This window comes from Rhyacophila brunnea, unplaced genomic scaffold, assembly GCF_057557595.1.
Source record: "Rhyacophila brunnea isolate RB1 unplaced genomic scaffold, BYU_Rbru_1.0 scaffold_22, whole genome shotgun sequence".
NCBI classification, from domain to species: Eukaryota; Metazoa; Arthropoda; class Insecta; order Trichoptera; family Rhyacophilidae; genus Rhyacophila; species Rhyacophila brunnea.
In genome coordinates, this window is record NW_028232882.1 from 10,146,184 (window position 1) to 10,170,402 (window position 24,219).

The window sequence follows — 24,219 nt, forward strand, 5'->3', positions numbered from 1 at the left end:
TTGCTCTAAGAGTAGGTACATAGAGTACATCTGCTTTTCATGGCCATGTCGTGTTTTATTAGGTTTAAAATAATATTTGGATGTATCTTAATGACCTAGCTGCTTATTATTAGATGTATTTCTTCACATTATTCTATTTATATTGTGACGTTGTATTGAAATAATAAAAAATAACCAAAGTGATAACTGGAGAAACGGTTTTTAATTATTAATGACATTATTTCAAGCAAGATTCTCATTTTATTCCACCCATTTACACACAACACAATTATTGGAACAATGAGTAGGTATTTACAATAAAAACAATGTTTTATTATTATTGGCATAATGCCATTAATAAATAATTAGGTAGAGAATTCAATGTAGGTACATTCGTAAATCCAGCTGTTAAAACATCAGACTACACTATGGAAAGGTATAATAATTAGTAAGGCCTTGGTAAGTAGATGCATTCAATATTGAAGACACAATCAAAGATATAGTTCAACCAATAATAGTTGTAAGTTTCCCATCAAGAACAAAATATAATATATATTGCAAAAAATACTTCAAAACAGCGAACATCTATTAACGCGGTCAAAATTGGCGGGCGAATGCTTGACAGATGATTGCAGTGTTGCTAACTGTTGTATCACAACATAGATTAATTTTATAAACATTATAATGGTCGATTTTAAATCAATTATTTAACCTTTTCAACCACAATGAAATATTGTCACTTACAAAAAGAATTCAGCGATTGAATTAGTGAGTATTGAAAGTGAATATTTTTACCATAAAGAGTTAAAAGTAAGGGATTTTAATTTTTAAAGCTGTAAATGTTTTTAGTCTATTGCCAATCGTATTGAAGTGAACTGAGATTGGACAACTGTCAAAAAACAGCAAAATAATAATATTTTAATTCTTAAATAGTAAAATTAGTCAGAAGTCTTTCGCTTTTGAAGCTATAATATTACTATTATACCATGAATACAAGTTGAAATAGTAATATCTAAAGAAGTTTATACTACAGAAATGTCTTTTAACATTATATTTAGAAGTTTCTCTACATGCCGAGCAGCATTTTCAAGAGAAGTTCTAAAAGATGCCAAGCGGAAAGGGAAGAGCTCGCAAGATTGGCTTTTGAGGCAAATTTCGGACCCTTATGTTGAAAAAGCTAGAATGATGAACTACAGGTTGATGCGAAAATAATAAATTATTTTAGACTTCTAAAAATACATGTGTTATTGTTATCAAGAGTTATCTTGTCTTCAGTATTGTTGGTCATCAATCAATTTATCTCTTTATTGCCACAGTCGTATATTATGATCGTTACAAGTGATTTTTCTGTATCGCGATGAACAACAAAATAGTTGCTCAAGTTATTTTTAATGAACTTTTGAAAAAGTCATCAACAAATCTGCTCCTAGAAAGGTTTGTGGTTTATTAACACTGCAAAATTAAACAATCAAACTAGTAAAGAATTCTTAGCCATTTTCTTATCACATCTCATTGTTATCTTATTTTTCTTTAAAACAATATTGATTTGATTATGTAACACTAGAATTAGTTTTAAGTACACCTAGCTAGACATATTTTGAGAAGACACAAAAAGTACTCCATATCGTCAAATAAAACTAGAAAAATGGCCTGTAATGCACATTCATATCTAGATAAACGTATGCTACACCCATTTAAACCATTTAAAAATACCTCTTGGTGTCTGTCGACAAGATGGCAAGCTGCCTGATGGTATTACGATGATTCCATAAAAGGAAGGGAAATGTATGATTGGGATGTCACTGTGGTGGATACACTTACAGCAACTCTCGTGGTGCAGTGATGGCCTTTCATCCGGGAGCTACGGGTTCAATCCCTGTGAGGTCACAATATATTGAAGTGATTTTCTCAAAGCCTGTGGATTGTTTCACTTATGCTACTAAATACACTACCATTTCACTACACTACTGTTATTGAGCCTCTTGGCCTGTGTAGTGTTTGTTATTAAGAATATGTATATACTTACATATTTTATTTATTTAAAAAAACTTACCTGGATAAATCAATTGAATCATCAGGTTCAGCAGCTCTTTTAGCTGGGTCTAATAAGGTCAAAAAATACTACCACATATTATCACCAAATGATATTTTGTCCCCTGGGTTTCGAAACATTTCAACCCTTGGAACCCTCTGCTTTAAAGATGTTGGGTGAGATCGGTCATCGCTGGACTGATAAAACAGGTGACTACCTGAGACAGCGAATACGCATAGAAATCCAAAGAGGTAATGCTGTCGCTGTTTTGGGTACTAGCATCTGCCTCCATTCAGATCTGTCCAAAACCGTTTCTCTCCAGTTTAGGACGCACTAAGTTTTATTCAAATATTTTTGATGTTTTTAGATGTCGGAGTGCTTTCAAGCTCATAGAGATGAACGATAAGGTCAAGTTTTTGACTCCGGGACAGACTGTTGTGGATATTGGAGCTGCACCCGGGTCCTGGACTCAGGTGGCAGTCGAGCTAGTCAACGCAAATAAAAAAGATGCCGATCAACCCGCCGGATCTGTATTTGCAATTGACAGGTTGCAAATATTCCCAATTAAAGTGATTATGATTTTACACCATATTTTATTATTGCTGTATTTATACTGTACGTATTGTTTATTTTGATTACATGTAAAAATTTGTACAATTACATACAAACACTTAATTAAAAACTACTGGAATACAAGAGAAAAACCCAAGAAATTAAGTTAATAATACAATCAATGGTCTACTCTAATTCAATTTATTACAACATTACTGTCTGTAAATAAGCGTCACATCTCAAATAAATAGGACACTTTTTTTTTTAATTTTAAAAATTACCACTCGGTGAAATGCTGGTCAAATAACGTGTATTATGGTCTCGAAACTTTTCAGCCATCTGCAACGCGTTCAAGTGTTTTCGTACAATTTACCGGGTATAGTTTCTTTTATATTTTTCTGTTGCATTTTTGAAAAGTTACATTGAGTATTAGAGCATTTTTTATTTGTTAATGGTAGAATATACATTAAAATACACTTAAAATGTGTTCTTAATGTTCTCTGCATATTACGATGGCTAGGCATTACCACAAATCGCAGGTTCGATGTTCAATGCAGGAACAGTTTGAACATGAAGATATCAGGGAGAATAACTTGCGGGTATTGCTCATACTCCCGAGTATTCCACCGTCACCACATGCAATACCCGCACATTCCCCCACGTGATAGTACCACTATAAGTGTATTCGTCCAGTGATTGTCCTCTCCTTGAGCGATATGTCTGGCCCATTGACAATTTCATCAGCTTGGTAACCTCTATTACATCGCGTACTCTTGCCTGCCTCCTTATACATTAGTTTCTTTTATGGTTTTTCTGCATTATTGCCGGACATGAACCATTGCTTTCGGATTTTTCTTATGTTAAAACTAAGTGTACGTATTTCGCTTGAAAGGATTTTATTATGTTGATTTAGATATTTTAAATTATAACCTTAAAAAGAGAATCTTTCACGAGTAAATAGTCTCATCTTCTCTTTGTCTCTCTTAAGTATTTATAGTTTCTTTTTTATGTTACAGGGGGCCACGATCTTGAGTTCTTTAGATTTCGAAACAGAAGAGGCCCAAACCAGACTGAAAAACCTCCTGAATGGTACCAAAGTCGATACGGTATTGTCAGACATGGCGCCCAATGCCACCGGAGTACGGGAGCTAGACCAAGACAACATAATCAGTTTGTGCTATAGGGCTTTCCGTTTTGCCGCGCAGGTCTCGCAGAAGAATGGAAACTTGCTGGTGAAGGTTTGGGACGGTGTCGAGGTCCCCGTACTTGAGATGGACCTAGCGAGGTTTTACAAAACTGTCAGGATACTAAAACCCATGTCGAGTAGATCGGATTCTGCGGAGAAGTTTCTATTGGCAAGGGGTTTTAAAGGATTGCAAGAATGAGTTTTTTTGATGGTCGTTATTGTAGTTTTTACCGTTAATAAAGTTAATGAGATTTTCAGCAAAAAAAGTTGAGCAGTAGTTAATTTTGAATCACTCTAAATGAGTCAATAGTAACTCGAGATAAGAATGTACGGCAGCAATGTATTGATAACTAAAAATCCCATTTTCAAAAGGCATTCTCTGAAGTTTTTTTTGCATCATTTTATATCGAGTTTGCCAAGTTAAAGGTTAAAGTTAAAGGTGGCTGATAATAATTTCATTCTTTACAAGAGGGCAATTAAAAATATCAAAATTATTGGTGTCGTCGAAAGCTGTTAAATCTTCCATTATGCGCCGGCTAGACGGCAGCGACTTGCCTGCACGGTATAGCAACTTGCCTGCGCGGTATAAAAATATGGAACACTTTTCGGTACTTTGCGCGTACAGTTTTCCCGTCCATACACACGGGCTTCCCGATACAAACCGGTTTGCGCAGGTAAGCTTGTGGTAAAGCATGAGCGTCTAGCCGGTGCTTTACACTAAACTAAACTTTTAAACTAAACAAACGCCTTACCCAGTTTGTATCAAAAGTAGTAGTAGAGGTTCGTATATTTAGACTCCCATCTCTATAGGGGAAGGTTCTTTACAACATTTTTGAGATATTATCATGAGTGAGAGCTGTATTAGTTCGAACTTAGGTTATCAAATTCCATATGTTCACAGGCATCCATCTCAAATCAAATATCGTTACATGTTTATGAGTTTTTATCCGAGTTACCAAGTAAATGTGTCATTTGTTGGGGTCTCTAGGATTTTATGATTAATTACTTGAAAATCATAATAAATATAATTGTATTATAATATAATTAATATAAAGACGTAATTTATTAGACACCCCAAGGCTTCTCGTGTCCAGAAACTTGTATGTATGCAGTTCGCCGTATCACACTTTACCGTGAAATGTTGTATCGGACATATATGGCCGTATATTAAAGACCGTCCAACTTCTTTGATAATACTGACATAAAACACGGTTCTTGTCGGCTTACACTTTACAGGAAACCGGCAGCAAACAAATTTTGAAAATAGGTTAGGTTAGGTTTTCATTCTTGAATTCAAGAATTTTGCCAAAATCAGCCATGAAAATTGAATTAATGTTCATATAGAATCTAATAATATTGGAGACCGTATAGTATACAGCCATCTCTTTCCGATAAGAGAGCTCACGGCGAACTGTGCCACAGTAAAATGTTTTGATGCCCGCATTTAAAAAAAAAGAATTGATTAAATTTTATAGAGAATTTAAAGAGAATTGATGTGATCAATATCTCTATAAACTTATATAAAAAAAAATGCATTATTCTCAAAGTAATGGTTTTGAAAAAATTGTATATAGATCTAATAAATAGTTGATAATTTCACTTAAAAATTGAAAATATGTACAATTTACTTGTAACCGAATCTTCTGCTTGTTATAGAAGAGTCAAGCTCGGTTGAGACAACTGGCGCACAAAATGGATGTGTCTATATCGGATGTTACTGTGTTATCACTTTAAATTGTATTTATATGCATAGAAAACACCTTCCTTTATCAAGCTAATGAATTGAAATACAGAAAAAAGTAATCCTAGAAAAATACAATAAGTATTATTATGGTATCATATTTATTGATTTTACGTGCAATGTAGTGTTCAGTTTTTGATTTCGGCTCCATTAAAGGATAATTTAATATTTTTCTCTTCGATCATCTGCAGATAATGTTAGTTGATAATTTTTGTAAGATGTCTTGTACTCATTTTGTGATTTCCTAATTGTTAATAAATAGTATTTTAAAAACGTTATAAAAATTTCTTTATGATGACTGTGTTTGATATTCAAACATCGCTAGATTATTTAATGAATTAGACGAATGACGTGTTATCTCAGCAATACTTTTAAAATAAAATTTAAAATGTTTTATTATTGTTTTATTTTATACAAAACCTATGACCCAATATCTTATTAGAAATGAATCGGAATCGATGGGACCACAGAACAGATTAACACAATCACTGCTGACCTTTTAATTACCACATTTAATGGGGTATTACCCAATTCACTGCAGGGTTTTGAATGCGAGTGTCCTACGACAATTAGCCACACATTATAGACGTGCAATAATGTGTGTTGCAAGCTAAATACACCAATATTGAATGAGAATCAGTGCATAAACCGAGTGCAGTTGTCAGAACAAAGTACAAGCATATTCTTGAGACGTGTTTAAGTTTATCTCATATTCTTCCACACTCTTGTCTGTTACTCCACACCCATTAGGTATTTTTGTTCCCTGAATGGGGGTTTCCCTGAGGAGCTATTGTACATAATGCCACCATCAGAGTAAGATATACACATTCACTATTTTAGTCAGAAGCTATGTGGTATTATGTTTTGATTCGAGTTTTGTTATGCTTTGATACCCGAAGGTATTATTTGGACGGTATTATGCAACAAGGAACCAACCCTCAACATGTTAAAATATGAGTTAGTGCTATGTGGTTCCCATAAGAGTCAATTTGTTAGGAAAAAAATGCCACGCGTGTAAGTGAACAGTACTGCCATTTATCATTGTAAGTCCCAACCAACATTTATCTATGGACTGTTTCAATTTTGCAACAAAGAATCATAAAAATGCATTAGTTTCCTCAGATAAAGCAAAATTTAAGTGCACAATATAAATAAATACTATAAGGGTATTTTAATAAAAAAAAAAAACTATAAGGGTATAAGTAGGTACTAATATATAAATAAATTACTACTAAAAAAACTAATAAATAAATTCGTAAGGGTTCGTTGTGTTGATGAAGGCGAAACTATGGCGAAACCTGAGCTCGTACCTACCTCACCACAATAGCTCACTATACACTGATAGAGTCACGGAAAGCCGTGTGTACCGTTGTCAGTATAAGCAAGACTATTATGTTGAGATGAGTTTGCAAGAGTAGCTCACTGTACACTGATAGAGTCACGGAAAGCCGTGTGTACCGTTGTCAGTGTAAGCAAGTCTACTATGCTAAGTCAGGGCCAAGCTGGCCCAAGGTTTACTGATTTGTTTGGGACTGCGTAGCGCCTTATATTCTCATCCGGGCGACCCTCTCCTCGCTGTCCAGCCGAGACGCCGGCGCGCGCAGGTAGGGAACGCCTCGATGGGAGGCGCCCGCGTGGACTGTAGGCGACGGCCGCGGTGCGAGGGAGAAAGTATTCGGTGCGAGTGAGAGGTCCCGCGCTACAATACTTAATTAGTTTCAATATTTTCGAAGTCCCGAAATGGTTGTTCATGAATACCACATTTTTTACCAACACATAACTTAAAGGCATTTATCTCAGAAGTAGATTTTTGTGGATTGGTTCTTTGTTGCATAATACCGTCCTATTAATGATTGATCATTCGGAAGTGGATTTATGTCAGACTTCAACTCCGTGCGTCTGCAATAATGGAAGAGCGATTTAAACTTTGTTATCTCTTGAAGAACGCAGTCAACAAAGAGTCTGAATTTATCATTGTGATCGTGTATCAAACTGTTGAATTAAGATTGTTTAGAATTATTATTTTTTCCAACAGCCTGCAAGAAATAAATTGCTCGCAGCAGACCAGGAGGCAGCGGGGCACACTTTGAATACCATGGCTCTAAATTGTAACCTCAGCAGCATTAAATTAAGATGTGAGGCAGATGAGTTTTAAAATTTCTTGGTTATAAAATAGCTCTTTCAAGCATCGACAGAGAGATTAAAAAGTTGGGTTCTCTTAAAAAAGGGTATGTACGAGGGTGGGTCAATAATTCCTTAGAAAAAAGCATTAAAACAGGTTTTATTTTTGTATTTTTTTTTTATTTCTCAACATAATTTCCTTGGAGCTCAATACACTTGGTTAGACGTTTCTCAATTTTTTTTAAACCGTCAGAAAAATAAGTTTTCGGAAGGTCCTCAAAATAAGCATTTGTCCGATCGATGACTTCTTCATTTGAAAAAAAACGTTGTCCACTTAGCCATTTTTTTAAGTTTGGGAAAAGGAAAAAGTCACTGGGGGCTAAATCTGGCGAATACGGTGGGTGGTCGACCAATTCGAACTTTAATTCTTCAATTTTAGCCATTGATCGTAAACATGTGTGAACACGGGCATTGTCCTGATGAAAGAGGATTTTTTTTCTGTTTAAATGAGGCCGTTTTTCTTCAATTTTGTTTTTTAGCTGGTCCAATAAAGATGCATAATAATCCCCTGTTATTGTTTTTCCTTTTTCCAAATAGTCAACGAAAATAATTTCACGTGCATCCCAAAATACAGTAGCCATAACCTTACCAGCTGATTTTACGGTTTTCGCCTTCTTTGGACATGGTTTGCCTTCGCAATCCACTGCTTTGACTGTTCTTTCGTCTCGGGAGTATAGTGGTGTATCCATGTTTCATCTACAGTCACAAAGCGACGGAAAAATTCATCCGGATTGCGTTGCATGAGCGACAACAGGGCTTTAGAGGCCACCACCCTACTGCGTTTATTGTTGACTGTGAGCAAACGCGGCACCCATCTTGCAGAAATATTTTTCATGCCCAATTTGTCATGTAAAATAGAAATGACGCTACCTTTTGAGATCCCTGTAACCTCAATTATCTCACTCAACTTTAATTTTCGGTCACTTAACACCATATCGTGGATTTTATTGATCATTTCTGGTGTAGTCACCTCTACAGGACGTCCTGAGCGTGGTTCATCCTTTGTTGATGTACGACCACGTTTAAATTCATTTAACCAGTTATAAATAGTTGCAAGTGAAGGAGCAGATATGCCGTGAACTAAATCCAATTAATTTTTTATTTCCTTTGCTGTTAACCCTTTTATATTAAAATGTTTAATAACAACTCTAAACTCAATTTTCTCCATTTTCCATTTTTCCATTTTCCACAAGCAAATTTTTTTTTTAAATGTACGAGAAACACACAACAACCCGACCAATCTGATTGAAACTTCGCAGCATACTGAATCGGTAGTGCCGCTGCATGAAAACAAACCGCTTGCAGTACTAGTCGCGCCACCTGTCGGCTTTTCTAAGGACTTATTGACCCACCCTCGTATCTTAATAGACGTAAATAAAATCTGCTCAATTAAAATTATCGTTTTTCTTGATTTACTAAAGGAACTGATAATAAACATTATGCCTAATCCAGACCAAGAACATCTGTATGTTCCCGTCCAGGTGGAACACAAAAAACAAGGTTGTTAAATTTGTATCAGAACATTTAAAAACTTCCTAGATGGCAAAAAAATGTTTTGATAAAACTTACAAACAGTTTTTATAGAATGTTCATTAGTTCAGAAACAGATGTATCTGTTCTTTGGACTGTAGTCTGGACTAAGCATCAGACTTACCATTACACTGTAATGAAACGTGCATGTTGAAATGCAACTTCTCTCGTCGGTGTACAGTGGTGGTTGGTGATAATAAAATTAGGGAGTGCAAATAAAGACATGCATTTTCCTTTTCGTGGTTTTGAAAAAAAATTGGCATTAGCCTTCGAGGTGGAGGTAGGCGTATGCTAAACGATGCTTACATTCCCGGACAGCATTTATTTGTTGCCAAAGTTACAAAGTTCAAGTCTCTGGTATGATAAGTATGATGCAAAAGGCAATAGGTACACACTCTTTTCGATTTTTATTGTAAATAATTACACTTCATATGTGCTGACATAGTTACCACGTTTGTCACTCCTAAACTTTCATAAATCGTAACTGATGTAAGTATTTTAGATATGTGTCATTGAGAAAAAGCCGCAAATTCCTCATTTGTCATCTCACATTATTCTCATAAACGCGCTGTATTATTTTTATAAATACTATGGATCATTAATTTTCCAACGGGATTGATTTGGACTTGTTACTATCTGTTAAAAATTTGCTACTACTTTTGTACACCTTAACTCCAGAATTGCACTCCAAATGAGACTGATTTGAAAGACATTCAACGTCAAAAATAATAGTATAAGTAGGTACTTACGTAAAAAGTTGTAGTACCTACATGTTATTATGCAAAGGTTATTAACAGTATATTATATGTATTATGTTACTTAACTTCCTTTGCTGTAGATTTATATTAAAATTATTTAGCGTTTAATTTTGAAATGTAAAATAATTATAAAATTGGTATTTGTATGTTGAGATTGCTGTGTGCTGATCACAATATTATTCTAATCGATATTTTGATTGATTCAGTATTAATATGGCATCATACAACGGAGCATTTACCACATAACGTATGAAATAATAATATAATATTTTTAAATACTGCGCGGGAAAGTTATACCTACTTAATAGGCGCATACGTACAATATTATAAACGCGCCAGTCAACGCGTGATCTGTCGGCTAGGATTAGAAGCTCTCATGGGGAGAATACTGCACAAAGCAAGCGAAAAATTGTACGTTCGTTGCGCTTACATATCGGCAGCATGCAAAAAAACCGTGTACGGGCAGGCAGTACAGATCCTCTGTAACACATTCAACAAATACTATGAAAGACATACATGTATTCATCCAGCTTCGCGTCCGGTCAAAAATACTACAGAAATATACGTGCATGCGCGTAGAGGACGGGCGACAAATTAAAGATATTTTACAATAATTAACTACTTATTACAATATGTAGGTATTTGAACACGTACATATTATTACATATAATAATTTGGGAGATCAATGCACACTTTGCTCCTATACAAGAGCCGTCCCTGCCTGTGGATAATTATAAATGTCTAACAAGTTTGTAATAAAGCTTAGAAAAAATACTAATAGGCTTTATAATATAATATTTTAAAAGGCTTAATATGTCACATTCGCTTTTTATCCATAACACAAAGTGGATATTCGCCCTTACAATTATCGTTTATAAGTACTTTTCTGCGGAGATACAAATTCGCCGTTTTTACACAACAAAGCTAATGAGGTACATATTATTTTTTCATTAAAATCTCAATTTCGCCAAAATGGTCGATTCGCCCTTTTTACAAAACATCCGCGATATGAAGTGCCTAGTATCACAACCCCCTAAAACGATTTTAGGCGGTTTTGAGAAAAATGTGAAATACTCATATCTATGAAATTTGTGAACTTTATGTATTTATTATTTAATATGTACATTCTAAAGAGTATTTTGGCTTATCTATTTTAGGGGTATTTGTAAAGCACACCCAACCATTTTAGCGGGTTTTGAAATTTACCCTAATTTTTGATCATACGTATTGACGGTTTTTGGTGTTTTTTAAAGTTCAATTGTTGGCCATCATATAGGTAACAAAAATATCTATCTGAAAACATATCTAACTCAAAATTTTTCAAAAACTGTTTTAGGGGGATTTGAAACCAGGCGCTTCATATTATGTTTCTATGATTTTTAAAACTTCCTTCATATCTTTATTATAAAGAATTGCACTATGATTATTTTTTTAGGTAAAGTATGCAAAAATATGATAGGTAAGTACGTAAGTAGTATTCATCAGTGTGTCGTGAAAAAATTATAGTTTGAATTGTGCCTACCTTGAAAAAGGTTGGGAAACAGCATACGTAATGTGTGTACAATTGTGATGACCATAATATACATTATATCGTATTATGATTTAATAAATTTTATTCAACACGGTTCAGTTTTCAGTAATTTATTTTAGTTATTTGTTACTCACGCAAATACATGATTGATTATAAATCATTATAAATAATATTATAATTGTTATTTCTCAAACAGTAAAAGCATAATATTCAGTCTACAGATAGGTGTATTAAAATATATCTCTTATATACAATAGTTATAAAATTACAAATATACATAGGTACAATAGAACCTTGAACACCCTCAGACTGATTAGGAGTGAAGATAGTTCGGATAATTAAATCATATATTTTTCTTACAATCTTATTAAATTGATGATCATATTATATAAATCTATTCTACCGTAATTTAATTATAAATATATGTACTGATGAAATAATAATTTCATTTGTACTAAGTAGTAAACATTTTGATTATCTATTTCTGATTTCCAATACATAACATTCATAAATAAAGAAAAATATAATAAACACTAAATTAACAAAAATATTCTAAAATACTCTCCTTCTTTGTGTATGTCTAAAATATATTATTAAATTCATATCAATGGACTTAAGTTAAATTATAAATAGTAATTTTGACATGGGTATAATTTTTCAATAAGTTTTTTGTGGTCTTCCATTTGGTATATGCAAATATTTGATTGTTTTTTTATATAATTCACCATTACAGTTTTTTCTCAGTTTACATAGAGATATTAATGTTCCAAACTCTCCCAATGAAATATATCAGTTTGCAAAAATTATTATTGACCAAAGACAACATACGGCAGAATGTCCGCTGAAGCCATGTGTTGCAGGTTCGAATTCTGCGTCTGACAGATTCACATGTTGTTTCTTCATCCAATGGGTTGAATGGATGACTATAGTGGAACAACTTAATATCCCGTTTACACGTGCATGGATTTACTTCTGACAGTATGTATTATCGCAGCCATAACAAGAAAATACATGAGTAAACACATTATTATTGTACAAGTTGCAAGATTGCATACAAAGTTGAAGTTTGTGCGATGAAAAAAATACGAACTATACTGCGCTGATCATTTTGCGTTTACCAATTTTCACAACATTATACAATGACAATAATGTGTCTCAATTACGCTTGACGAATGACATTGGCGAGACAGTCGGCATTTTTGCGTGTAAACAGTTATTATCGCCAGTAAATTCACACACATGTGCAGGCACTATATTGAAATTGCGCAGATTGGGATTTTTTCTACTGCGCACGAATTACATAGGGCAAATTTAATTATTGCTACCATTATTATTTCAGACTGCTCTAACATGAAACCTATTGCATCGTTTTCAGTCGCTCTAACTATGTTATATTTTCTGTCAAAACTATCAAACATCATGCTTATATGGTATGTTTATAACAATAATTATTTCTCGTAAAAAGATTATTATTATTTTAGAGCCAATTAAAAAAAAATACTTATACTTATTTTTAAAACCTCTAACGGAGTACAATATGTATAACTAAATATAAAATATATGACAATTTTTAATTCAAAATCGTATTCCTCCAAACTTTATCAGTCGATAATTCATAAGATTATAATTTGGCATAGTCAGTTTCATAGATACATCGATAAGGCATTATCCAGAATACACAGTGACTAACGATGACTATTTACATTTTTATGGATAAAACCGTGGTCGTACCGGCGGCAATCTCTTCGGCGTCTCTCTCTGGATGTTAGTGTTATCATGTTGCCGACTATGTCCAGATGTAGACGGCTGACTTTCAGGGCTGTAGACCTGAGACCTGGTTGACAAACGAGGAGTGTAGTCCAAGTTTTTCCTCTTCGGACTGCTGGCATCCACGAATTGGAACCCGGCGTTTGACGGCTTGCGAGATTTGTCATCTTCTTTCACAAATTTCCACGTACTGGATGAACCGGCATCGTCCGATGACGGTTCGTTCACTTGCTTCTGACTGTACACCCACTCTGTAAAAGGATGAATACAATGAATAAAGACGCAAAAAATATATTACAGTACTCTCTCAATACTTCGCCACCCCAAAAACCAGACAACTGTCCAATTAGTGAAAGCGGAGGATTAAAGTGCATATACCTACACACAAAATATAGTTAAAATTAAAACAGGTATTTCGTAAAAAATGTTTTTTTGAGAAATTTGTACTAGCAAATTACGGTTATATTTATAATCAAAATCACGTGTTTACTAAATTATACGTATTTATAAACTAAGTTTATTAACTAAGTTCAGTGAGGCAGTTATTCTTGAATGGCTTAGGATTCCTGGCTTTCCCTATGACCAAAAGCTTCAGTTTGTATGTCCCGGTTGCATTGGAGCACGGCATAAATGTGATGCGGTCCTTGGGCACATTCCTCCCTGGTACATTACTTTCTTCACGATGAACGTATTCGCGTTATACGAAGGAGAAGTTTCCAAAATAAATCTGTCTCATCTGCGTTGTATACTTGTACGCAGCGGACTACTGAATTTGACAATCGAATGCCGGCAAATTATAGAGCTTGATTTTGTGCTTTCAACTAGTAAAAATAACGGCGGATTATAGTAGTTGTCGGATAATCGAGCGGCGGATTATTAAGAAAAAATTTTGTAATTTTAAAATAAATTGTGTAATTTGACCATTACATATAAATGTTAGACTCAAAAGGAAGCCACAGTTCAAAAAACGTTGCTCATCACTGGTCTGGATATTATATAGGATGCCAATTGTATTTCCTGCTAGTGTCCTAATAATATGAAATTGAAAAAGAAGTGTTGGCCATTGCAACGTGGTATCTAAATTAGCAGTAATAATATATTAGGCAGTAATAATAATATATTAGCAGTAATAATATATAATATCCCTAATACAGATATTAGGCCAACAGTACACTTACGTCCATCACTGACATTGGCGATAGCGTTTAACAGATACTCTTTATCCTTGGACTCCAGTACGAGCATGTGACGTAACCTCTCCACCAGCTCTTTTTGGGCTAACGACTTGGCACGGAGATAGTATGCCGCAACACTGAAATGAGAGTACAAATAATATACTTATACTAATAAAGACATTATCGAGAAATACAGTTACAGTAAAACCTCATTAATTAGAACACAGCCAATTCGAAATTTGCCATAAAATTAAATTTGGCATATAAAAATATTCAATAAATCATAATTAAGTACACTATTTCATGAGTCAGTCATTGAAAATTGTGACAGACCTTTTTTTTAAAACATAAATTGCTTTTTTTATGAAGGTAATAAAAATAATCCTGACATATCAGTGGCAAAACTGCACTCCACTCAAAGGAAAAACAATAACATGTCGTGTTTCCAGGCTGTAGGTATTTGATTGTGTATTGGATTTTCACATAGTTTTACTAGAGAACCAATGCCAAACAATTGTGATGACAAATTGGAAAAATTAAAAATATTTCGTGTTTTTTTTAAATTCTAGCTCAACACATGGTGGTAAATACCTACCTACCTATATTACTTGGTAACTTCAATTAATGGATTAATGACGCATAGTATTTGCACAGATTTTAAGTTGAAAGAATTGTATCGGAAATTAGTTAGGCATGTCTATGATTGTAAACAAAAATTTTTAATGAAAATCATTTTTTTTTTTCAAAATTTTAGTATTTCCCCCCCCATACATTTCATATTTAGTAATTCGAATTTTTTTTCGATATTCGGTCCCGTGGAATTCGTATTAAGGAGGTTTTACTATACACTTAAACTAATAAAGACATTAAAATTCTAATGGATTCAAGCTCTGTATTATTCCATTTAAGTCGTTTCTCGCGACCCAGGTTTCGCCTTTCGGCATCTTCTGAGCTTGAATCCATTAGAATTTAAATTCAAATTCCATCAAGTACCTTCGGTCGAAAGTATTAATATTATTAATAATATAATAAGGACATTATCGAGAAATACAGTTATAAAAAAGTTGAAGTGTTGTAAATAAAGCTACAAAATATTGTATTGTTTTATTATTATAAGGTCTCTGTATTATTCTTTAGGTTTTTTAGTGGTTTGATGTTGTATACTGCCGTACTAAGCACAGAGGCCGTATCTGCATTTTAGGCAAGTGGGAGATCTGAGCTTTCATATTATTTTACTTTTCCTGCTAATACTGGGGAACTTTTTATTTATTTTATTTGCTTATAATAGTTAATTTTGGTTTAAGATTTGTTTACATACCTTGAAAATTTGATTTATGTTATTATTATTATCGTTATTATGTATTGATATTAGCCATATATATGTCAGATACGGCTAATATGCCTTAGTAAATGATAGTTACAACCAAATCGCTTAGTATTAATCGAGTTTATTTCTCAAACTCCGTAGATACGGCTATTAAAACCCTTGATTTCTCCGTAACTATAGCAGTTACGGCTTGGATTTATTCACCGATCTTATACAAAAACTCTGCAGAATTCAAATATCTAAAAACATGAAAATACCTAAATACGTCAGTTACGGCCTCTGTGCTTAGTACGGCAGTATAGTTGTCTATGGTACATTGCTTTCTGTTCCACTAATATAGTGCTAATATGTATGACAGCAGAATAAAAAAGATTATAACATTTTTTCAATCATCTTGTAGTGTTTTCCCTCTCATTTAACATTATCATCTTCATTTCATCACATATCATTAACGCCTGCAATATAAATGTGATTGTAAAGTTACCTCATGCCGATCATGATGAAAGCGACGACTCCCGGCTTGGTGATGTACATTATCACTTTGAAGAAGACATTGCCTTCCTTGATGTCCAGGATTCCTTCTAAAAGAGCCAAGTAGACGTGTTCATACGTCTTAAAAGGACCACAGCCGCCAGTTCGTATACTGAAACAAAACAAATATAGGTATATAAATCCATATAAGCCATGCATTCATGGCTCAAGGAATAAAAAATAGCAAATTATTTGGCTTCAAAGTTAAATATCGATGGCCTAATATCAATATTCCGTAAGTGACTTTAAAAATTGTGCAGGAAGCTAAAAAAACTAAATATTTAATATCCCGTATCTGACTGTTAATAGTTTACACATGTTGTAACTACACTTTTTTTTTTTCGACCATGTCCGATCCTAATAGGATCATATGGGCCTCCACAGAGTAGAGGTTTGTATTAACAGATTTTGTTTTTTACGAGAAATGGATGTCAGCCACTTGCTCAACCTATTAGGTCCATACCCTGACTCACACACAAATTGAAAAACAATATGTGTACTTGCCAGATCCAGGATTCGAACCTGGGACCCACGGCGTGATAGTCCAACGCTTAAGCTGCGCGGCCACCGTGGGTGTCTACTACATAGCATGCCAATAACCCATAACGTAAAAAGTGGTAAAGCAAAGCACATAACGCCTAATATAATGATAACATACAATAAAATGTGACATACTTATATATAAAGATAAACATCCAAATTTCTTATATTACTTACTGTTTTACCTTTTAAATAATTCGAAAGTGACATTTTGAAACTGAATTCAACACACGTCATGCAACACGCTTGACAGCTGAGAGTCAAGATACGGGCTATTGCAGGTTTATTCCTGCAATGCAGATTCGGGAAATTACTAAAATGGCTGTATCATTTTTGTTAAAATAACTACATATATGGGAATTTCGCAGTCGATGGGCAGTATTTTTGTTGTTTTTAGTACATCAAAAAGTAATTTTCTTCATATAGGTCAGATACATTGACATTAGACATTATATATTACAATATTATGTAACTGTTTTCAACATTTTGTAAATAAACTCATGTTCTCAAATGATCTATTATTACCATTTCATGAAAAAATATTGATATTTCTTTGTGTTTATTAATGTTTTAAAATATTTTGTTTTTAATAACAATTTAATACTAACCTCACAAAAATATATCCTAAAGTCAGCAGTATTCCCAACAGTGACAGGAATATCAACACGAGAAAGAAAGTGTGTGTCTGCGAAGCCCTCCATGATTTGCTGGACGGTTGACAGTTACGCATGATTGTGGACCTCTTCACGTAGAAAATTAGTGCCATCTTGAGGGACACCATAACGGATAGCAGTGGCGAATAGAACAGCCCCATCCATAAGAGTGTTTGATTGTAAATCAGTAGGAGAGTGTTGCGTGCTATGTCGAATTCTGGTACTCCAAGATTTACCCATTGGCGTCTGAAAAGCAGAATAGCGGCTTTAAATCAACCTTTGTTAAGTATATTAAATTAATAAAGTCAATTCAGTTGTGTGGTAATAATCACTTTTAAAGTAGGTAATACAATTTATAATGTGCCAACATCTATGATATGTACAGAAAAATTCTTTAATTCGAAATTTCAAAATATTAAGAATTACGAATTACAAATTATATCAATATTGGGTGGAAGTGACGATTTGTTGCAAAAGAGCAATTTGAAGTCAGAATTTTATTTATTGACTGCACTAACTGCTCAATTAAAGAAGCTAACCTCATAAATAAGTAATTTTTATCAAAATATCTGTTATAGTTTAGACCAGGGGTTCCCAACCTTTTTGTACTCTAGAGCACATTCTAAAATATGGGTAGGGTGGCGGGCACCACCTATTTTTAATCGACAAACTCCTTCCATAACTTCTCATTTTCCCATAATTTATTTTCTTATATTCATAATTTATTAATAAATAATAAACAAAAATGTTTCAAAATAATAAAACTATTATTCAAATTGCATACACACAGAGAAATGTATTTACAAAACGTAAACAAAGTAAACAAAAAACACAAATACAAAGAAAACATTTTATAAAAAAATTGAATATCAATATGTCAATGTGATCTTTGGCATTGCATATCCATTGGCCAGTGCCTCATAATTAGGAGAGTATGACGATAATCCTGTTAGCAAACAATCATAAAGATGCTCATCGGTGAGTCGAGATCTATATCTTGATTTTATTAAGTTCATGTTTGAAAACAATGATTCGCATAAATATGTCGAACCGAAAAATGATTCAATTTTATATGCCGCTTTTTTCAAAAATGGGAACTTTTCTCTGTCCACTGTTTTCCAAAAGTCCTCTGATATTGAGGATTTAAGCAAAATATCATTCTTAAGCTCCAAAATTTCTAACTCTAGTTCTTCTATCTTACCTTGAACAAAATCTGCAATACATGCGGCCATTTTCATTACATTTATTTGGCAAGTAAAAGGATTGATACAGAAGGAAACAATTGGCTCGATATCTGTAAACTGCAAAAATATCTCTTCAAATTGTTTTTTTAACACTTGAAGATGGTTAATAAATAATGACCCGTTTAATTCATTGTTACCTAGCATTTTATTCATATGTGGGAAATGCACGAGAAAATTGATCTGCAGATGTGATATCAACAAATCCAATTTAGCTTTAAATGACTTGACAGAGCTTATTATCACTTCGGGTTTTCTGCGTGTGTCAGGCTAGCGTGAAAATTCTGTCTCTGTCGAATAGTGGCGGGCACATACGAATCGTTCCACGGGCGCCATGGTGGGGTTGGGAACCCCTGGTTTAGACGTTCGTGGATTTACTGCTAGCAGTATGTATTATCGCAGCCATAACAATAAAATGCAAATATAAACATGTATTATCGTGCAAATTATTAGACTGCAGGCATGGATCAAAAACGCGATAGTTGTAACTTGCGCGATATCTGCATATGTGTAGTAGAACGATAGCGAACCTGCTGGAAGAAATATGAACTACACCGCGTAGCACGTTAAACCTTCACGCAACCGTGTGAAATTAGCATTTCTGTGTGTAGAAAGCTATTATCATGATAGTTTTATTGCCATGTTATTAATGGCTGATAGTAAATTCATGCACATGTACAGGCGCTATTATGCTGTAAATATTTAGATTAGCAATCTCGGTAGTGTAAGTTTTAATTTATCAATCATTTAAGAATATGACATTTTTTTTTCTTTTTTCTGACCATGTCCAATCCTAATAAGATCATATGGGCCTCCACAGGGTAGAGGTTTATATTAACAGATTTTGTTTTTACAAGAAATGGATGTCAGCCACTTGCTCAACCTATTAGGTCCATACTCTGACTCATACACAAATTGAAAAACAATATGTGTACTTGTTAGACCCAGGATTCAAACTTGGGACCTACGCCGCTATAGGCTGACGCTTAAGCCGCGCGGCCATCGTGAGTGTTGACATTATGGTAAACGTATTTCAATATTACCAAGCAGAAAAAATATAGTTTTTACTAGATTAAAAATGATTTTGATTAGGTAGTAATTCGTATGGCAATAATATTGTGGAGTTGAAAAATAGCCAAACACTTGAATTTAAGCAAATTTTGAATTATGAATGTTTAAAAAACTGAGATTTACAGCGGTTTATATGTTGCACATAGTTAGATTTATAATAATTCTAATCGATACAATCTAATAGACTCAATTGAAGGATTAATTAATACCTGCTGATGAGAGATCGTAGGAATTCAAAAAACGGCATTGCAATAACGGAGAAGATGAAGTCAAACACAATCAGCCTATAAACTTCTTGACCGAGCGACGTTTCCCAGCACTGAAAAATAAAATTAATAACACAACATTTTTAGCTTCAATGTTGCCAACTGAAAATTTATTTGCTGTCAGAACTATTATCTATCTAATATATAAAAATTAATATTTGTGTGTTTGTTTGTTCGTATTTAATGCGCAGCCATACCGTTCATCCGATTGCGATAAAACTTTGTAAACTTATTGCTTGCATTTGCGGGAAGAGTATAGGCTATACTAATATATAAAAATGAATGTCTGTCTGTCTGTATGTCTGTGTGTCTGTCCCGTATGCGTTCCTATACCATTCATCCGATTGCAATGAAATTTTGGTAAGTGGTTGTATGCATACCCATAAAGGTTTCTGAATTAGAAAAATCATCATCTTCTTCTTCTTCTTCATTATATTTTCTTTTATTCGTATGGTTCCTATACCATTCATCCGATTGCAATGAAATTTTGGTAAGTAGTTGTATGCACACCCATAAAGGTTTCTGAATTAGAAAAATCATCATCTTCTTCTTCTTCTTCATTCTATCTTCTTTTATTCGTATGGTTCCTATACCATTCATCCGATTGCAATGAAATTTTGGCAAGTGGTTGTATGCACATCCATGAAGGTTTCTAAATTAGAAAAATCATCATCTTCTTCTTCTTCTTCATTCTATCTTCTTTTATTCGTATGGTCCCTATACCATTCATCCGATTGCGATGAAACCTTCATCAGTTGTTGTGGTAACACCCGCAATGGTTTTTGAATTAGTACAACCATCTTCTTCTTCTTCTTCATCTTCTTCTATTCTATATTCTTCTATTCGTATGCGTTCCTATTCCATTCATCCGATTGCAATAAAATTTTCGTCAGTAATTGTGCCAACACCCGCAAAGGTTTCTGAATTAGTACAACTATCTTCTTCTTCTTCTTCTTCTTCATTCTATCTTCTTTTATTCGTATGGTCCCTATACCATTCATCCGATTGCAATGAAACCTTCATCAGTTGTTGTGGTAACACCCGCAATGGTTTTTTAATTAGTACAACCATCTTCTTCTTCTTCTTCTATTCTTTATTCTTCTATTCGTATGCGTTTCTATTCCATTCATCCGATTGCAATAAAATTTTCGTTAGTAATTGTGACTACACCCGCGAAGGTTTCTGAATTAGTACAACCATCTTCTTCTTCTTCTTCTTCATTCTATCTTCTTTTATTCGTATGGTCCCTATACCATTTATCCGATTGCGATGAAACCTTCGTCAGTTGTTGTGGTAACACCCGCAATGGTTTTTGAATTAGTATAACTATCTTCTTCTTCTTCTTCTTCTATTCTATATTCTTCTATTCGTATGCGTTTCTATTCCATTCATCCGATTGCAACAAATTTTTCGTCAGTAATTGTGCCAACACCCGCGAAGGTTTCTGAATTGGTCCAACCATCTTCTTCTTCTATTCTATCTTCTATTTGTATGCGTTCTTATACCATTCATCCGATTGCGATGAAATTTTGACCAGTTGTTGTGAGCACGCCCGCGAAGAGTTCTGAATTAGTACAACCATCTTCTTCTTCTTCTATTCGTATGCGTTCCTATACCATTCATCCGATTGCAATGAAACTTTGGTGAGTTGTTGTGCCCTTGCCCGCAAAGGTTTCTGAATTACTACAATCATCTTTTTCTTCTTCTATTTGTATGCGTTCTTAAGCCATTCATACGATTGTGATGAAATTTTGACCAGTTGTTGTGCGCAAGCCCGCGAAGGTTTTTGAATTAGTACAACCATCTTCTTCTTCTTCTATTCGTATGCGTTCCTATACCATTAATCCGATTGCAATGAAACTTTGGTGAGTTGTCATGCGCATGCCTACGAAGGTTTCTGAATTAGAAAATCATCTTCTTCTACTATTCGTATGCGTTCCTATACCATTCATCCGATTGCGATGAAACTTTTGTCAGTTGTGTGCGGTTTCTAAATTATTATTATATAACATACAAAGTTTGTTGTTTGTTTGTTCCATCCAATTTTGATTTTTTTTTACTACATATTTATAACATTAATAACGTTTTCATATTTTGGATTCGATTTTAATTTAGTGTTCTTATGTTTGACCTTTACTCCTATTATAATTATTTTCATATTGCCATATTGTATTACACAGATATTTTAATATTAAAGAAATAATTACCTCTTATTATTTTTCAAATATCTAAGATAAATATAACCACGAAGCGACCCCGTGCGAAGCCAAATATGACAACAAATGAAACAGATTGAAAGGCCCACATTGAGATGACTTGTCTTCGGAAATTCAAACCCGGATGCAGCTGTAGAGAAATATCATAAAGGTGGTCAAGGTCCACATCGGATTGTTGTCTTTATAAAATGGGAGGTTGCATTTTAAGGTACTGTTAATACTTCTGTCAATAGACTTCCATTATTGGATAGTGGATTAGGAATATTCTTCTAAGTGAGCAGCGCAGTGCGCTGTTATCTATCACAAAGGCCTACCGCATGACTTCCACGGACATGCTCCCTGTCCCGGCGGAAATCCTTCCAGTTGATCTGCACATACAGGTACACAGTGCATCCACAATGCTCCTCAAAGGTGAGTAGGCTGTTGTGGGTGACTTTCACTATGCCCCGCCTCCAAACCTTGATACTGGAAAAGTATTCACGAGGAAGCAGATAATATGTCTTATGACGCTGGACGCACAGTCGAAGACCTTGCATCGAAAGTGGGATGCTTCTACTAAGGGCAGGCACACATATTTGTTCTATCCGAATATACAATTGCGATTGGAGATAACCAAATTGACTCTTGACCACTACACTAGTCAGTTTTTGACAGGCAATGGTGAATTCGCTGCCAAGCTCTATGAGTTTGGACTTGTTAGCTGGCCAACATGTCCATGTGGCAGAGAACTACAGGATGCAAGCCACGTTCTCTGGGAATGTCTGAGAATATGCTCCGAGATGGAAGAGATGCTCAAGTCAGTCCAAGCAGCTGTTGGACCCATCGGGCCGTCTGACCTGGTCGCCACGAAAGCTAATTATATTGCATTAAAAAAATTGTGGCGTCTTATTGCGGATGTGAATATATCGTCACATAGTTTTGTTTGTCCGTATTGTTTTTTGTATCTTATATATAGGTTTCCGTGCCTTTATCTCCCATGGCACTTTTTATTAAATTACGTTTTTCATGAAGCTCAGTTAAAGCTCACTTGAGAGCGTGTTGACGTCAGTTTTGGGTATCTGCCCCTGAGACATTTCCAGGCGTAAACAACTGCTGATGCTTCACACCAAACGTAGGGCCTCATGATAAGCTTGATTAAGACCGAGTGTGGTGCGTGGCGGGTTGGTTTGGATGGTCCATGTTGGGGTTGTTATGATACTCACTGAACTTCCCATGACGTGCTTGTTTCAAATTTATAAGATTACATTTGTTTACTCTACTAAACGGCTATCATTGGATTGTTGGATAGTGGATAACGAAAGATTAAAACTTTTATATATAAATGTTTGATTATGGCAGCATCTACACTCTCGCACGCTCTACGGGTGATAGTATAGAACAGGCGTGAAATTCAATCTTGAATTTAATTAACATTGTTCTTTGGTTACTTACGTAGTTATGTGATCGTAGCCAAAATATGCACAGCATTGATACAACGACCACTTCCAAAATGAATGTCCTGAATAAAGTGATGAATACGGAGGTACGCGGGTCATTATACTGTTCATATCTGGAATAAAATAAATAAGACAATAGTAAGTTCATTGAAGTGCCGAAGGGTGGAGGTAGGCTGTTATGATCCTACATAAATAGTTCACACTAAACTTTGTTTGTCATACGTATTTGTTTTCATTGAACTAAGACTACAATTTACAAGTAGTGTTGGTTAGTTCTTAAAAGTCATAGTATTATGATAGAAGTTGTTGAATCTGATCATCATTTCGTATCTGACTACAGCGACGAGTTCATCCGAGCAGTTAGCAGCAACCCCGTACATTTGAATTCATAATCAGAAGTATACATGGGGTATGTATGTGTGGGGATTTGTTGACTGACTTCAATTTCTAATCAGTGACTGGATTGTGTAAATTCTCTAGGATGAACATTAAAATTCCACATGGAA

At 34.4% G+C, this 24,219-nt stretch overlaps 2 protein-coding genes across 3 annotated transcripts in view; one reads left to right on the forward strand and one right to left on the reverse strand.

The window, feature by feature from the left end:
- Positions 1–849: 849 nt before the first annotated feature.
- Positions 850–5,880, forward strand: Mrm2 (Mitochondrial rRNA methyltransferase 2). Of its 2 annotated transcripts, none has more exons than XM_085949453.1 (3): positions 850–1,175; positions 2,379–2,580; positions 3,580–5,880. In XM_085949453.1, the coding sequence occupies exons 1-3, from the start codon at positions 1,015–1,017 to the stop codon at positions 3,946–3,948; spliced, it is 732 nt and encodes a 243-aa protein (XP_085805579.1). In that variant the 5' UTR covers positions 850–1,014; the 3' UTR covers positions 3,949–5,880. The 2 variants fall into 2 exon arrangements, with proteins under 2 accessions (XP_085805579.1, XP_085805580.1); XM_085949454.1 differs by lacking the exon at positions 850–1,175 and adding an exon at positions 1,244–1,413.
- A 7,164-nt stretch (positions 5,881–13,044) lies between these two features.
- LOC147070028 (transmembrane channel-like protein 5) overlaps positions 13,045–24,219 on the reverse strand; it is a 34,092-nt gene continuing 22,917 nt past the window's right edge. The window contains exons 9-14 of the mRNA XM_085949369.1: positions 23,709–23,826; positions 20,005–20,114; positions 17,439–17,729; positions 16,244–16,402; positions 14,436–14,569; positions 13,045–13,508 (exon numbers count right to left, since the gene is read on the reverse strand). Coding sequence (XP_085805495.1) covers positions 13,198–13,508; positions 14,436–14,569; positions 16,244–16,402; positions 17,439–17,729; positions 20,005–20,114; positions 23,709–23,826 — 1,123 coding nt within the window. The 3' untranslated portion in view covers positions 13,045–13,197. The remainder of the gene's footprint in view (positions 13,509–14,435; positions 14,570–16,243; positions 16,403–17,438; positions 17,730–20,004; positions 20,115–23,708; positions 23,827–24,219) is intronic.